The sequence below is a fragment of the Thunnus maccoyii genome, chromosome 22, assembly GCF_910596095.1.
Source record: "Thunnus maccoyii chromosome 22, fThuMac1.1, whole genome shotgun sequence".
NCBI classification, from domain to species: domain Eukaryota; kingdom Metazoa; phylum Chordata; class Actinopteri; order Scombriformes; family Scombridae; genus Thunnus; species Thunnus maccoyii.
In genome coordinates, this window is record NC_056554.1 from 15,225,939 (window position 1) to 15,243,345 (window position 17,407).

The following is a 17,407-nucleotide window of genomic DNA, read 5'->3' on the forward strand; positions in this document are numbered from 1 at the left end:
AAGCAATAAAGCAATAGAGATTAATATCAGTTAGAGGTCAGTATCAAGGAAGAGGGCGCCTGTAAAAACTCAACTTGTGATAGAAGCAGGAAATGTGTTGACATCATCTGAGGGAGGAGTAATGTCAACATACAAACATAACTTCCTGTCAGGGCAGAAAACTAAACCCTGGTATCCTTTTATCTGAGAAACAAACACAGCAAAGAAAAGACAAATGATATGATTAAATATCAAGTGAAAACTGTGGATCTGTTTGGTGTTGTTGTATTTTTAAACATCAGTCTGTCATTGTCACATCAGTTGTGATGATTTATTTGTAAAATCCCTGTAAACTAAATCTGAATAGTACCGAAGGAAAAGTATTTCCTGCAGCATCCAGCTTACAGTTAACTAAAGATAAGAACTTCTGCGTCAAACATATTTTCATTGAGCTGTTTGATTAATGTGGGACATTGTAACAAGTACTTTTATATACTACATCTATTTACATTCTATTACATTACTTATCAGTATATAATAATACTATATTACTTCATAATTATGTATATTGCACATATAATTCCCACCTACATATACTTTTTTCAGACGTTTGTGGCTGCTGGGGTTGTACTGCTTTTGCACAAATATTTGCACAATTCACTATATAGTCTAAGTTATTGTAATGATCATATCGTAGCTTTTTGAATGTGACCTTATTTCTTTAATCTCTTATTTTACTTTTTATTTATTTCATTCAGAGAGTTCCTTATCTGTTTTCTTACCTCTCAACCTGTTTTTGTTCTGCAGTAACAGGGGGATTTCTCCTCTGGGATCAATAAAGTCTTATCTTATCATGTCTTATCTCGTTTTCACATATTTCAACATATTTTTATTGAGCTGCTTGCTTAATGTGGCACATTGTAACAAGCACTTTTATATATTACATATGTATTTTCATATTTACATATATCTACATTCTATCATATTACACGTATCAGTATATAATCATAATATATTACTATTTAGGCACGTGCATAATTAGACTCCAAAGGGGGCTTGAGCCCCTCCTCTTTTTGACCTCCTAGAGAGGAAGTGTCCCTTTTTCTGGGGCGTTTTTTTAATAAATAGATGTGCTTTTTTAAGACGTTATAGCAATTTTTTTCATAAAATAAAATTAATTAATTTAACCATGCAATAGCATCAGAAAGGCTAAATAATGACAACGTAAGGCTACTGTTTCAAAATCAAAGAATATATTTATTAATCAGAACAATCACAAACATTCAAAGCAGGGGGAGGCGCGCAGAAACAGCTGTTGGCAGCTCTCTCTCTCTCTCTCTCTCTCTCTCCCTCTCTCTCTCTCTCTCTCTCTCTCTCTCTCTCTCTCTCTCACTCCATAACCAAATACAGTTTTGCCAAAGCACTGTATGAATAATGGAAGCTGACAATTATAAAAGAAATCTATACATATTAAGAATTTCGATTTTTTTTTAAGAATTGAGAGTAGAATTTGTTTCAGTCTGCAAATGTATACATTTTTCTATAGTTATGTACTACAGTTAAAGGCAACAGATTTCTGCAGTCCGAAATGGTTTAGGCTGAAGCTAAAGCTTATAATGCCCTATAATACCCTTTTACCAACACATCATGTTTACATATAATTTAAAAAAGAAAAATCTGAGGGCTGCTGTAGATCAGCAGGTCAGTGTGATTCCTTCATGTTGTGGCAGGTAAAGACAAACTTTCCTGCGAGAACGCAACAGTCTTTCATTTCTCTCTTTGCTACATTAGGGGTGAAATGTAATGAGGGCCTGATTCTGTTTACTACGACGAAAAGCAAACAGGCTGAGAAACCGAAGTGACGTGATCTGTCTGTCTATCGATCGCCTCCGTTCCGTTTCAGCACCATGGACAGCGGCACCTACACATGCACCCCCAAACACAACGAACAGCGCTGTCCATGGTCCTGAATAGCTAAGTGACAGTCACATGTATCTCGGCCAATCATTTTGTTGATTTAGCTTTGTTCTATAAATACATAAAGCTTAACAGAGGGGGCAAAAAATAAAACTAAGGAGACCCATCTTTAAATGTTAAAGACGAGTTTGTCACTTTCAGTTCAATAAGCCTGCAAATGTAAGTAAATTAAATTTGCATGAAAATGAGGATAAGAGGGCAGTGCAGCATACATTCAATTCAGGATGCCTAGTGTTAATGTTAGTTCAAGGGTCATGTGACCAGTTGGAGCCTTGATTTACTGGTCCATACAGTTTTGAAGTGTTGGGGAGGTATGTTTTTAGTATCCCCCAAACACTAAACCACCACCATACTGTGTCAGGTAAATGGATTGACTGCGGTGTGCTGTTAGATGCCTGAAATGGTGAAGGAAGAGGAGTTTCATTCTGGTCATCCTCCCCCAGAAATTATGATCGCCAGACTGTACAATACACTACAGTGAACTTTGGTCATTTGTAGGAAAGCCAGAGACAAGATGTAGGAGATGTGGCTCCCATAATACAGATCCATATTGGTTGGCCAATATCCATGCAGGGTGTAGACATTAAGAACCACGGCAATGTAGGGTAAAGTCCCTGCATGTTTTGAAGGCAGACAGCACAAGCCTTAATTAAACAACCAACCAGGTCTTTCTTCAGCACCCCAGGAATGCTGACCGATAACATATAAGTGAGAGACCCAAACTCCTCACTGACCAGACCATCTAAAAAACCTCCTGCAAACAGAAAGGATCAGATGGGGAATCCCCCATCTCCTGCATGGTCACCAAACCAGACCCCAAACCATCTTTGATCCTTCAAGCTACAAGAGCCAGCAAGATGGGAAGACCAGTTCACAGCCCACTGTGAACTGATAGTACCATTTGGATAAAATACCCCCACCACTGGTTATCCTCTAAGAGCCAGTCACACACAGAGAAGAGTTGGCACCAACTTTAATCCCACTGTGGACTTTGATTTTCAGGACCTGACTGACCAACCCAAGAACTTATCACTCGGCAAACAAGCATAAGGCAAGACATGCTGCATAATATGCCATGTCCCAGTGACACACACACACACACACACACACACACACACACACACACACACACACACACACACACACAGCTTCAAATGACATGGAGCCCAGCTGTTCACAGTCAGATCAAGGAGAACAGAGGACTGTAAAACCCATGGAATTACAAATGTAGTTTTAGATTTTCTCTAAGGACAATTAAAATTGTACGCTAGTATGTGTATGTATATCACAATATGTGTTGTTATGTACTTTAGTTAGACTTTTATTCTACCGCCTCAAAGCCAAGAAATTTACCACTGAGATAATCCCATCATCCATGATAACACTATCATGTTTCAACCCAATCACAACCCAACATTGGCATTGAAAGTTTGTGCAAACCACAGATATGTTGAATGTCTACGTTTCAATATTGGCCATTATACGTTGAAAAAATTATGTTTTATATGTGACAACACTGTGATTAAGGTCTGGTTAGGTTTAGGTACAAAAAACACTTGGTTAGGGTTAGGGAAAGATCATGGTTTGGGTTAAAATTAAATAAAAAATAAAATAAAAACGGCTGCAAATTTCCTGACATCTCGCTAAAAATACCTAGTTTTGTCAGTTGAAACAGGAAGCGGGCATTTTTTTCAAGGTGGTCTCAAACCATGCTCTCTGCTGATTTCAAACTTTCAATTTTCTGTCAAGAAACTTCCTAACCATCCACCAACCTCTCCTCCTCCTGATAAGAAACTGAGCCTATATAGATCTCATGTGACCTTCGTCACTTTAGAAATGTTGATATGATACATATTGATGAAATGATAATATGTTATGTATTACACCTGTTGAAATGTAGATATTCAGCATTTCTGTGGTTTGCAGAAAAATACTATGCCAAAGTTTTATTCTGGTGACCAGGCTGCATGTTTAGTACCATTCTGCTTGTTTCACTCTCAGAATGCTAAAGCTACTATCAAAAACGCAAAATTAAGAATCATGCAATTGCTAAATTGTTAATACTTTGATTAATGGAATAACCGTATTCAGGAGTTGAATCCACCTGTCCATGAACAGGAGGGGACTGACTCTGCTCCCCCAGAACTCTGCAACCCCTGGGATTGGTCAGGATGCATTTGAATCATTCATTAGTCATAGCCTTGTGTAACAGTTTCCTTTCCCTCTTGTGTCTTGTTTGTAAAATGTTGTAGTTTTTAGTACTTGTAGCTGTAGCATTAGTAATAAATGTGTATGTAATTGAAGTGGACTTGTTGGTGTTTTCTTGTGCTTGCATCTCAATCATTTAACCTTAAAAGACCTATACATTGCAAAATCATAATTAAGATTAATGATCATAATTCTAATTGACCTCTCTTGTGTGGCCAACAAGGATGACTATTTTCCTATTTTTGCAGCCTTCAACTTTTGTGACTATTTATACACAGAGTCAAATCTTTGTCAGATGGTTGTGTGAAAATGTTGACTAGATATATAAATAAGGATGAGAATATTGTATATTATAGATGCCTTTAATTAAGTTCCACATTGAATGAAGGTTTTCCATGCTCGATTTTTTTCTTCTTGCCCTTGATTGCACCGGTTTGGACCCAGAGTTTCATTCTGAGTCTGTAACACATGCAAAAAAAAAAACCCTGCCACATTTTAACCCACATGTTGTTTAATCATTGTGTGAGTTGGCCCTGTGTGTGTTTGTGCAGGGAAGGGCATGAATCCTGAAGACTCAGCAGTGCCAAAATCAAAAAAACATTTTCCATGAAGTCATTTGACTTTCAATAGACCTTTAACTGACACAAATACCTTTTTATCATAAACTGGCAGCAGAGTCCAAGTCAAAATTTATGATTGGCTGATCACTTTCATAGCCACTGTAAAATATCTTGAGGAGACCTTTGACCATCTAGAAGTTAAAGTAAGATGACAAGCAGTATCCAAAACTATAGACCACTAAGGGATTTGTAGTTTTGGGCTAAATGTTCAATCATTTACTTTGTCAGGTATAGTTTTATATACAAAAAACACTAAAGGTGATAATAAGAGTATAAAACATGAGCGGACATTAACAAAATCAAAGAAACAAATGCCTTACAGGTTACTGGTTCTGTGAAATTCAGATTAAAATGTATTTTAAGGAGACAAAGGCTCATGACTGCATTATACTCCAGTATCCTCTATGCTGATGCTTTTTGGAGCCAAAACATCATATAGTCATCGTTCATCCTCCTTTTTTGGAATCAAACCAAAAGGTCAGTAACATCTTACTGAGAAATTAGAACTACATTTGTGCATCTAGTTACTCAATTAGTGACTACGTTTAATTTTTGCTAACATTAAATTGGTATAATCCTAGCAAACACCTGGCAGGCACAAGAGAGGCGGCAATCAACACTATTTTCACTGCTGCTTGCAAGTCTAGTTTAAACATTATTTGGCCTGATCTATACCTACACCTTGTTTATCCCACTTGCATTTCATAATTGATAATAGCCTACTATCTAACAATTGAAGTTTATTCAAATATGTAGCCAAGTTGATTAAGATATGTTTGCTGCTGAGTGGTTATATTGGTTATCTTAGCTCAACCCAAGTGTGTTTCTAAGCTGTGGCTCAGTTGCTGCAAATATACTGTAGTTTGTTGCCAAGATGTACAAAAACCTGGGACATAATATGTGATTTGTTATGTTGTTTTCATTGTGATTAACCCTGAGAGGGAAACAGAGGCCAGCCTAGGAAAGTAATTCCTAAGAAGATAAACAAGTTCACAGTGAACCCACGTCATCACTCTTCTGAAGAACTTGACATCACTTCAAGATAAATTAGATGTCCTTCTTGTTTAAAATGTTTCTCTCTGCCATTCAGTTGTTTCTTCTCTCTTTCTCTCACTCTTTTCATTCTTGTTTCTTTCTCACTCAGTGAGCTGTGAGCCTGGAAGCCTGGATGCCAGCCTTAAAGCAGAGGACAGAGATTTTCGGTGACTGAGGCAAAAACAAAACAGTTAAGTAGGTGCTTTTTCAGAGGTAGCCAACAGGTGAATCATGATTACTGGAAACCATCCACTTCCTCCGTACTTTATGTATATTAAGGATCTTTGTCTCTTTATCTTTTCTTTAAGTCAATAGAGGGTTTTTTGTTCTGGATAAGCAGATAAACAAATTTTGCTGCAGTCTAATAAGCTGCTTCCTATTCAACTCCTCCACAATCAAGTTACTTGCATCTTAAACAATTACAGATGAGTTAATTAGTGATCTTTCAAAAGTAAAATTCACCAAAATGTATTACTTGTATGTGTTGCATATTAATATGAGAAGAACATCGGTGGGTTACACTAACTCAAGATGGGCTCAGGACAGACAAAAAACAAACCTGATGCTACCAATCTAAAGAGTGATTTAACATCTGAGGAGAAGAAGACGAAGAAGGAGACGGAGAAGGAGACGGAGAAGTGTTATGATCCTGAAGACTCAACACTTAGATTTGTTGATCGGGAGGATGAAATGGATTGTAAGTACTCATCAGACGATTATTTCTAAATTTCTCAAGCAGTGATCTTAAAGAATAGTCTATGATTTACTCGTTTTAGCTACTGACAAAGTTCTGAGAGACAATTGGTCCACATATTGAAACACTTTTCTTGTGTCTCATAGTTTTGTACATTGGCTTCAAGTCTCGCAGAGCGCTGATGTCATGTGGTCATGCTGTCACTCCGATGTCTCTCACCGACTGGTGTCGCAGATTGTTGGATCAGGTTGGTTAATGTTGATAATTAGACCCAATAAGACCCTATTGTATTTCGTGTAATTGTTTCTTTCTTATTCTTTCTTTATTAATACGCCATTTAACCCTAAATTTGACCCCCTACACATGTTCAAAAATTCACCAAATTTGGCACGCACATCAGGTCTGGTGAAAAATTTGATAAAATATAAAAATGATCCCCCAAAATTGCTAAAATGTGCTCTATAGCGCCACCTATGTATCTAAAATGTCGGCCATGGCCCGTAGCAATGTCGTAGAAAGATCGAACCAAAACTCAATTATTCGTCTCAACAAGAAAAATCAACAAATCATACGCTGACACCCCTGACCTAAATCCAACAGGAAGTCCACAATACACACATGATAGTATGACTTTGTGGACCCCGATCAAACGCTTAATGGAATCGGCTTCAAACTTTAATACATGACTTATCACACTGTGCTGAACAAAAGTTATTAAAAACTTTGTAATAACTCGATTGGTTTAGATCTAGTAAGCCCTGAAAGTTGAAGTGCCACATCACACTTTACAATGTAAACCAATAGGGAGGCAATCTCTGGGCATGGACTTTGTGCCAAACTGGGGCGTCTGACGTCTAAACTATAAGTCAGACCACTTTCAAACCTGTATCAATGGATTCGCGACGAAAATTCCCACTGTACTATGATTTTTAATGTACGATTTGGCTATAGTCGTGGGATTTATGAGGATATTTCACAAAAGGAGTACTCTGAAATCCTTCTCTCCGGCTGAGAGGGAGGAGGAATAATTGAGTTCTCAATATTCAAAAATCATTTTCTTGTTAAACATATGAAAAAGTAGCAGTGGAGTAAAAATATTTCAACCTGGCTCCAATTTTTAAATAAATATAATTAAATGTAAATGTAATAATTTTAGGAATTTCGTAGAAATGAGAGTCTGTGTCTTAAAACAAGAAAGAAAAAGACAATGAAATCATTGCACTAGAATAAATCAAATCAAATCAAGTTCATTTATAAAGCACATTTAAAAATAACCAGAGTTGCCCAAAGTGCTGTACAATAAAATAACAAAAGTAAATCAAAACAACATAACAAGGTAACAGCAAGGAGTAGAGATGACATATCAATACTATCCCATGTGCATACACAAATAAATGATTAATAGTAAAACATAAAGCTTTAAGGACACTCAAAGGCCCGAGAGAACATGTGGGTCTTAAGTTTAGCCTTAAAAGTGTCTACAGAAGGGGAACATTTAATTGCGAAAGGTAAATTGTTCCAAAGTTTTGGGGCAGCCATTGAAAATGCACAGTCGCCCTTACCCAACCCTCTCAGAATAAAGACAAATAACAGTTGTTTTCTAACAGTTTAGAACTGAATTACTAACGTTCAGGTAAATCAGTGCTGTATTTATGAAACTTATTGATTAAGATTATTATTTTTTCTAACATGAAGGTTTTGCTTTGACTGATTTTTTTTTTTCTTTTTAATGTTCAAGGGTGAGAGCAGATTTGTCTGTGGTCAAACTGACTGTGATGCTGAATGGTCCTTCAAGGAGGTTCGTAAAATGGCTCTTCTGACCCCTGAAGAAATGAGGGAGTTTGAAAAGAAAATGTTTAACAACTCTAAGGATGTCAAATCAGTAAGTATTTTAATTATTCAATTTTAAAACCTGTTTTCATACCATATTTGTTGTAATTTCAAAAAGCGATACATTAAAAAATATACTGTTTCTTTCTTTTTTTACAACACAACTTAACAGTGTCCTGGCTGCAAGTCTCGTGTGATGAGAGCTGACCTGAATGATCTGAGTGTCCTCTGCTCAGTTTGCACAGCTGACAAAAAGAAGGTCTACAGATTCTGCTGTCAGTGCATGAGGGAATGGAAAGGTCCATTTCCACGTTCAGACCGCTGTGAAAATGATGGCTGCATCAATCAGATACTTGAAACACTGAGAAAGTGTCCAGAGATCATCTTTGAGGATGTGGTGGGTGTCACTGGTTGTCCCTCCTTCCGTGCCTGTCCCACCTGTGGCCAACTGCTGGAGCATAACAAAACTCAGTGTAAAAACATCGTCTGTCCCCGATGTAAGGTGGAGTTCTGCTTTGTGTGTCTGAAGGTCACCGCTGAATGTTTGGAGTCTAGTGAACATTACGAGCCTTGCTCCAGTGGTGTCGCCTCCAGACAAACCTCTATACCTGTGTGGAAGAGGAAATAATCTTAATAACACCAGACTGTGATTTTTGTTGATGCAACACTGTGGTCTTTGACAAATGTACACAGCTGTGTGTTTTGTATGAGAGAAAATGGCAGCAGAGGCCATCATCATCATCATCATCATCATCATCATCATCATCATCATCATAACTGCTGTTTGTTTCAAAATAAGTCTGCAAATGATGAAGATGACAAATGTAATGTAATGTAACTAAAGAAAAGAGAGATAAAATGTTTGAATCTCAAATGAGAGCTGTGGATCTGTTTGGTGTTGTAGCATTTTTGAACATCAGTCTATCATTGTCACATCAGTTGTGATGATTTATCTGTAAAATCACTGTAAACAAAATCTGAATAGTGCAGAAGGAAAAGTTCTTCCTGCAGCATCCAGCTTACAGTTAACTAAAGATAAGAACTTATGCGTCAAACATATTTTAACATATTACTGTATACTGTACAATTATTTAAGTAATAGATAAGTATATTTTAAAATATCTCTGACACAGTGCTTAGCATCAACAGTATCTCTCAACAATCCAGCTGATTGTCAGTTAAGTGTTGTGTCATGTTACCTGAATGGAGCCTCCTGCTGGACAGTCCACCCATTCAGAACCAGACACCTGGATCTGGTACCTGTTAGGTCCAGTACACCTGTGTCTGTAACAGCGGCCCTATGCAGAGCTGCTGGACAAGAGAAAGTGACTCTAAAAGAGAGACAGGTGGAGAAAGAGGACAGTAGTGTTACACATAGGAAACAGTTGAGATGACTTTGACTAGGAAAACATAGAAATATTCTCTCACACACACACCTGTCTGTTCAGGCTGGAGAAGAAACAGCGACTATCAAAGCCAAAGATCTCTCCGCTCCAGTCCTCTACAGCTGACTGTCTGTCATTTTCCTTTTTCCAACACTCACTCTGAAGAACAAGATATGGAAAAAAGAGTGAAAATGTGAAGCTGCAACAGCAATAAAATGACACAGATCACAATCAAATACACAAAAATATAGAGCTGACCGCATATTCCTGCTTCATAGAATTTGGAAAATGTAAGAAATGCAAATCATCTTGGACATCTTGACATTAAGAAATGAAAAATAATTAAAAGACAATTTCTTTTTCAACAAATTCACATGATAGTAAATAGAATTTATTCCAGTTTTGAGGGGTTGATTACCCAGAGCAGTGGACCAGTTCAGTTGACGTATATAAACGTTTACCATTTTCTTCATTTGGGGTCATGCAAGGCAATAACCTGACAGTGAACTTTGCAACAGCAGGCTGCTGTTTATTTTCTCTTTCAAATCGTGTCAAATTTCAAACCACAAGTCATGGCAGTTTTTAGAAACTGTAAATTAATCACCTACATTTAATATCATCACTGTTAGATTAGATTAGACGAGCAGTTTGATTACTCATCATGTGATTAACCTCTTTTTTTATAACACGCTATTCTCTGGGGGAAACTTTCTACACATGCAGCTGCCAGTAAAATAGTTTCACTTTTGCATTTTTCCAAAGGTCAAAAGTTTAAGTAGATATCTTCATCTAAGTTAAAACATAAAAATATAAGAGTTAAGATGTCCATCACAAGTGGCATTATTGTGTACATGTAAATAACATAAATGTGTGAATGTGATGTTTTTATTTTATATTATAAATGTCTGACAGTGATAATGAAAGCAAATTTTGAACAACAACAACAAAGTGTAGATGGGTGTTTTCCTAACAGTGGAAAGTCCTCAATAAAACCTTTTGATTACATCATCATACATGTAGTGAAATAACTTGTGGCACCAGCTTCACTGCATGGTGATTACTTTGTGATCTTGGTTATTATATTGTGTATATGGTGCATATAATTTTATTTCAATTTGTGTTTGATCTTGTGGGTGTGTTTGATGTTAATACCCTGTGTTTTTAAAGTTGATTGTGTTCACACAACAGTGGTGTTTGTGTCAGTCACTCTGTTGCAGGAGAGTTTACAACCTGTCTTCTTTTTATCCAAACCACATAACTACTCATGAGAGGGTTTTATAAAATCCATGCTGGTTGTAGAATTAAGAGTCTAAATGGTAAATATGACTATTTTAACTACTTTAGATAACACTTTTATATTTTCCTACATAGAAAGGAAGGTTTTAATTCAATGAATAATGTTCATATCAGGTGTGATTGTTTTCTGCGACAGCAAAGCAAAAGCAAAACCGTTAAGTAGATGCTTTTTCAGAGCTGTCAGGCAGCCAACAGCTGAATCAGGATTTCTGTAAACCATCCACTTCCTCCATAGTTTAACTATATTAAGGATCTTTGTCTCTGTATCTTTTGTTTAAGTCAATAGAGGGTTTTTGTTCTGGATAAGCAGATAAACAAAGTGTGCTGCAGTCTGATAAACTGCTTCCTATTCAACTCCAAGAGTTAATTTGTGATCTTTCAAGAGTAAACTTCACCAGAATGTATTACTTGTGTGTGTTGCATATTAATATAATGTATTATTGTTATGTTGTGCTGTGTGAGTTAAGTAGGCCTGGTGAGATCTGTTCAAATTCATATTGTTTTTTAATATATACACAGAGGACATTAGTAAAGGTAAACATTTTATTTGTTTTTACAGCACATTTCCTTTTTGTGAGATCAGATTAATTGTAGCAGTGTTGTTCAAGGACATTTTTTTCTCACAATTTCATTTTGTTCCAATTTCATTTAGCAGACACTTTTAGCCAAAGCAATGTACATCTGAAAGTCGATGCAATGCAAGCAAGAATCTAGACAGGAGAGAATAACGTCAGTAAGTGTCGTAAAGCTGAGTAGGTGCATAGAAGCAGATTTTTTTTTTCATCTTCATCTCGTCCACATCAGCCTCCGGACACTTTCAGCACTAAGTGGATGGTGGACATGTGTTGGATCCCACAGGATGACAGCTTGGATGATTCCTCCAGTGGCTCCGTTCTAAGGATCATCCGGATGTCATCATCTAAGCAAAAAGGAAAAATAAATTTGGATTCCTTAAAGATGATCAGAAGTCTCGTACTGAGAATACCTGCACCTAATACAGAAATGACAGACTGTCTGGGATGTGACCCGTCAAAGACACAGGTGATCAGTATAACCTGGATCATACAGAATATTAATAATCAGGTTATGTTCCATATCTGTATCATATCCTGATATGATTAAAACCAGCAAGTCATAGCAGGGACTAGTGTGCATGTAAATGTACTGATTGACAGGTGATGTTAATAACATGCCATAGACCAGAAGTTGAGTGAAGTCAAACAATATTAATAATAATAACAATAATAAACTATAATGATGAAAAGAACAATCCGTGGATGTCTGGCATAAGGAACCACTATTGTCAGAAACGGTCCTGCCCTTTATCACCATCTGTCGTAACTTTAACGTGAAATATGTTTTTTTTTATTAATTAATGTATTCCCAGAATTCTACATATCGTTTTAGTTCATAGTTTTTATTTGTTTTAACTACTGTGTGTGTGTGTGTGTGTGTGTGTGTGTGTGTGTGTGTGTGTGTGTGTGTGTGTGTGTGTGTGTGTGTCAGCGCTGTTTGGAGGGATAAATCTCTGTGTTGCATTTTTTTAATGTATCAGCCCCTGAATTCGAGTCTCATTAAAGAGCCTTTAAACGTACCTGTAGACAGTTCTTCAACAATTTTCTTTTTCAGGTGATGTACAGTAAACGTCTTCATCTGCTCTTCATTGTCACACAGATCGATCATCTTCCGTTTTAAGGGTCCAACTACATTCACCTTGATAGACATTTTGCCACTGAGCCTGTACAGTGAGGAGTCACTGTTTAGATTTTATATGCGACGATGTTCTTCAGATGTGTGATCTGTACAAGAGATCTTGACATAACAGAAACTAAAACATGGGGCTGTACGTCAACGGTGTTTACGTACCTTGGACCAATAAAAATCACATGACTTCTCTGAAAGACGAGTTGACGAAACTGAAAACATTTATCGCCATCTGTCCCTATTTTGTAGGAGAACATCGGTGGGTTACACTAACTCAAGATGGACTCAAAACAGACAAAAAGAAAACGTGATGCTACAGATCTAAACAGCGATTTAACATCTGAGGAGAAGAAGAAGAAGGAGACGGAGAAGTGTTATGACCCTGAAGACTCAACACTTGAATTTGTCGATCAGGAGGATGAAATGGATTGTAAGTACTCATCAGATGATTATTTCTAAATTTCTCAAGCAGTGATCTTGAAGAATAGTCTATGATTTACTGGTTTGAGCTACTGACAAAGTTCTGAGACAATTGGTCCACAAATTGAAACACTTTTCTTGTGTCTCATAGTTTTGTGCATTGGTTACAAGTCTCTCAGAGCGCTGATGTCCTGTGGTCATGCTGTCACTCCGATGTCTCTCACCGACTGGTGTCGCCACTTGTTGGATCAGGTTGGTAAATGTTGTTAGTTATTGTTAATTGTTGTACATGATCACCTTCATCATGAAATTCAAATGAGATTTCTGTGACACATAATTAACTTCATTGATTACAATGGATGACAGTAGCATAATTTTGCCGTCGACTTATTTTTTCATACATTTCACAAATTTCAAAACACACGTGTATTTTAATGCAGTAGTCAGGTATTAATTTGACCCAACATGCACAAATAGACTCGAAATGAACAGCAAAAATCTGTCTTATCAAGTCATTTCTCTCTATAATTGAATTCTCAATATTTAAAAATCATTTTCTTGTCAAATATGAAAAAAGTGCCAGTGGAGTAAAAATATTTCAACCTGGCGACATTTTTTTTTAAAAAATGTTTTAAGAATTTCCTAGAAATGAGAGTCTGCGTCTTGAAACAAGAAAGAAAAAGACAATGTAATCATTGCACTAGAATAAATCCAAATAAAAGTTGATTTGTATAATAAACCAGCTGAAATCTTCTGACCACACTGGATGATTTTCTCACTTGTTTAAGAAAATGTTTAGAACTGAATTACTAACGTTCAGGTAAATCAATGCTGTATTTATGAGACTTATTGATTAAGATTAAGATTTTTTCACATGTGAAGGTTTTGCTTTGACTGATTTTTTTTTTCTTTTTAATGTTCAAGGGTGAGAGCAGATTTGTCTGTGGTCAAACTGACTGCAATGTTGAATGGTCCTTCGAGGAGGTTTGTGAAATGGCTCTTCTGACCCCTGAAGAAATGGACGACTTTGAAAAGAAAATGATCAACAATTCTAAGGAATACTTTTATGTCAAATCAGTAAGTATTTTAATGATGCAATTTTAAAACCTGTTTTCATACCATATTTGCTGTAATTTAAAAAAGCTATTCATTAAAAAATACTCTTTCTTTCTTTTTTTACAACACAACTTAACAGTGTCCTGGCTGCAAGTCTTCTGTGATGAGAGCTGACCTGAATGATCTGAGTGTCCTCTGCTCAGTTTGCACAGCTGACAAAAAGAAGGACTACAGATTCTGCTGTCAGTGCTCGAGGGAATGGAAAGGTCCATTTCCACGTTCAGACCGCTGTGAAAATGACGGCTGCATCAATCTGCAAGTTGAAACACTGAGAAAGTGTCCAGAGATCATCTTTGAGGAAGTAGAGGATGTCACTGGTTGTCCCTCCTTCCGTGCCTGTCCCACCTGTGGCCAACTGCTGGAGCATGACAAAACTCAGTGTAAAAACATTGTCTGTCCCCGATGTAAGGTGGAGTTCTGCTTTGTGTGTCTGAAGCTCACTGAAGAGTGTTTGAAATCAAGTTCATATTGCCTACCATGCTCCAGTGGTGTCGCCTCCAGACAAACCTCTATACCTGTGTGGAAGAGGATAATCTAACAATATTAGACTGACTGATGATGCAACGCTGTGGTCTTTGAAAAATGTTCACAGTTGTGTGTTTTGTATGAGAGAAAATGGCAGCATAGGCCATCATCATCATCATCATCATCATCATCATCATCATCATCATCATCATCATCAAAACTGCTGTTTGTTTGAAAGTAAGGCTTGAATGATGAAGATGACAAATCTAACATATACTGTAAATCTGAAGAATTTAGCAAATCAGAAATTGTAAATTACCTGGAATAAGTGTTTTATTTGTGAAAAAATATTTTCATTTTCCCAGGAAACCTTTGTTTATATCACGATCTATTGTTTCAAAGTCTTAGTGTCATATCAAGTTCATATTCAAAAACTTATAACTGTTTATCAGAAAATATACAGTATGCTTGAAAACCAGATTAAACCACATTTCTGTGTAACCACATGAAGTATCTTCATGTAGTTAAACTTAAATTTCAACTTTTTTAAAATTATGTCATAACATTCATTATCATTGTTATTTAGCTCTTTTTATCTTTATGTCTTCATTCAATCTGTTATTTCTACTGTTTATGTCGATGTTTGTTGTTGTTTATTATGTTATTTTACTGCTTCTTTGTCCTTTAAACTTTGCTCAATTTCCTGTTAAATAAAAGTTTAAATTATTTCTGTTTAACATTAAAATTATCATTTAAAAAACAAATAACCCATCAAAGTAACAATTTATTCAAGTCTAAACACTGAAAGTTTACATTCAAAGGTTTTCACAGCTACAGATCACCACTGTGATCCTCTGGGTCAGTGTGGATCCTGATCTTGTAGGAGCAACATTTCCTGTAAGACACCATGACTGCAGCCAGGAGACACACAGCAGCAGTGAAGCAGAGCGCTGTAGGAGGTCTGAGGGAAGACCAGTTCCTGACATCATCTGAGGGAGGAGTAATGTCAGCATACAGACATAACTTCCTGTCAGGACAGAAAACTAAACCCTGGTATCCTTTTATCTGAGAAACAAACAGCAAAGACAAGTCAGATAATATGATTAAATGTCAAATGAGAACTGTGGATCTGTTTAGTGTTTTTTGTTGCATTTTTAAACATCAGTCTGTCACATCAGTTGTGATGATAAATAAATCTGTAAAATCACTGTAGGATTCCACCTGGATCTGGTACCTGTTAGGTCCAGTACACCTGTGTCTGTAACAGCGGCTCTCTGCAGAGCTGCTGGACAAGAGAAAGTGACTCTAAAAAAGAGAGACAGGTGGAGAAAGAGGACAGTAGTGTTACACATAGGAAACAGTTGAGATGACTTTGAACAGGAAAACATAGAAATATTCACACACACACCTGTCTGTTCAGGCTTGAGAATAAAAGACTGTCAAAGCCAAAGATCTCTCCGCTCCAGTCCTCTACAGCTGACTGTCTGTCATTTCCCTTTTTCCAACACTCACTCTGAAGAACAAAGAGGAAGAAAAAAGAGTGAAAATGTGAAGCTGCAACAGCAATAAAATGACACAGATCACAATCAAATACACAAAAATATAGAGCTGACAACATATTCCTGCTGCACAGAATTTGGAAAATGTAAGAAATGCAAATCATTTTGGACATTTTGAAATTAAGAAATGAAAAATGATTAAAAGACAATTTCCTTTTCAACAAAATCACATGACAGGAAATAAAACTTATTCCAGTTCTGAGGGGTTTACTTCTCGGAGTAGTAGTAGTATTTTCTTCATTTGGGGTCATGCGAGGCGATAACCTGACAGTGAACTTTGCAACAGCAGACTGCTGTTTGTTTCCTCTTTCAAATCGTGTCACATTTCAAACCGCAAGTCATGTCAGGTAGGTTAAGTACCCATATTCAACATTATACTTCGGCTGCAGTCACGTACAGACTTCCGAAACAGTCCACAGCAGTTTGATTACATGTCATATGATTATATTCTTGTTTTATAACACCTTATTCTCTGGGGGAAACTTTCTAGACATGCAGCTGCCAGTAAAATAGTTTCACTTCTGCATTTTTCTAAAGGTCAAAAGTTTAAGTACATATCTTCATCTAAGTTAAAATATAAATATATAAGAACTAAGATTTCCATCACAAGTGGCATTATTGTGTACATGTAAATAACATAAATGTGTGAATGTGACGTTTTTATTTTATATTATAAATGTCTGACAGTGATAATGAAAGTAAATTTTGAACAACAACAAAGTGTAGATGGGTGTTTTCCTAACAGCACCTTGGAAAGTCCTCAATAAAACCTTTTGATTACATCATCATACATGTAGTGAAACAACTTCCCCGTGGTCCCAGGTTCACTGCATGGTGATTACTTTGTGATCTTGGTTATTATATTGTGTACATGGTGCATATAATTTTATATAAATTTGTGTTTGATGTTGTGGGTGTGTTTGATGTTAATACCCTGTGTTTTTAAAGTCGATTGTGTACAAACAACAGTGGTGTTTATGTCAGTCACTCTGTTGCAGGAGAATTTACAACCTGTCTTCTTTTTATCCAAACAACATAACTACTCATGAGAGGGTTTTATAAAATCCATGCTGGTTGTAGAATTAAGAGTCTAAATGGTAAAGATGACTATTTTAACTA

General features: G+C 36.5%; 3 protein-coding genes and 1 long non-coding RNA gene across 4 annotated transcripts in view; 2 read left to right on the forward strand and 2 right to left on the reverse strand.

The window, feature by feature from the left end:
* The window catches only part of LOC121889929 (leishmanolysin-like peptidase 2), a 47,332-nt gene that overhangs the window by 300 nt on the left and 29,625 nt on the right, over window positions 1-17,407 (reverse strand). The gene's annotated exons all lie outside the window — the stretch shown is intronic.
* On the reverse strand, window positions 106-9,881 carry LOC121889938. Its single transcript, XR_006093671.1, has 3 exons — window positions 9,780-9,881; window positions 9,543-9,674; window positions 106-183 (listed from the first exon to the last, which is right to left on the reverse strand). It is a non-coding gene; the product is annotated as an uncharacterized LOC121889938 (long non-coding RNA).
* Window positions 5,904-9,136, forward strand: LOC121889931 (probable E3 ubiquitin-protein ligase ARI5). The gene is made up of 5 exons (XM_042402168.1): window positions 5,904-6,009; window positions 6,324-6,516; window positions 6,660-6,760; window positions 8,252-8,395; window positions 8,516-9,136. The coding sequence occupies exons 2-5, from the start codon at window positions 6,351-6,353 to the stop codon at window positions 8,969-8,971; spliced, it is 867 nt and encodes a 288-aa protein (XP_042258102.1). The 5' UTR covers window positions 5,904-6,009; window positions 6,324-6,350; the 3' UTR covers window positions 8,972-9,136.
* LOC121889932 (probable E3 ubiquitin-protein ligase RNF144A-A) lies at window positions 12,959-14,937 on the forward strand. The gene is made up of 4 exons (XM_042402169.1): window positions 12,959-13,158; window positions 13,300-13,400; window positions 14,073-14,225; window positions 14,344-14,937. The coding sequence occupies exons 1-4, from the start codon at window positions 13,008-13,010 to the stop codon at window positions 14,800-14,802; spliced, it is 864 nt and encodes a 287-aa protein (XP_042258103.1). The 5' UTR covers window positions 12,959-13,007; the 3' UTR covers window positions 14,803-14,937.

What these genes read in the sequence shown, in the direction of transcription:
- LOC121889931 (XM_042402168.1), top strand. Translation starts at nt 6,351, where the DNA reads ATGGGCTCAGGACAGACAAAAAACAAACCTGATGCTACCAATCTAAAG. An exon ending in GTCGCAGATTGTTGGATCAG is followed by an intron (nt 6,761 to 8,251) that starts GTTGGTTAATGT and finishes TTAATGTTCAAG; the next exon opens with GGTGAGAGCAGATTTGTCTG. An exon ending in ACTCTAAGGATGTCAAATCA is followed by an intron (nt 8,396 to 8,515) that starts GTAAGTATTTTA and finishes ACAACTTAACAG; the next exon opens with TGTCCTGGCTGCAAGTCTCG.
- LOC121889932 (XM_042402169.1), top strand. Translation starts at nt 13,008, where the DNA reads ATGGACTCAAAACAGACAAAAAGAAAACGTGATGCTACAGATCTAAAC. An exon ending in GTCGCCACTTGTTGGATCAG is followed by an intron (nt 13,401 to 14,072) that starts GTTGGTAAATGT and finishes TTAATGTTCAAG; the next exon opens with GGTGAGAGCAGATTTGTCTG. An exon ending in AATACTTTTATGTCAAATCA is followed by an intron (nt 14,226 to 14,343) that starts GTAAGTATTTTA and finishes ACAACTTAACAG; the next exon opens with TGTCCTGGCTGCAAGTCTTC.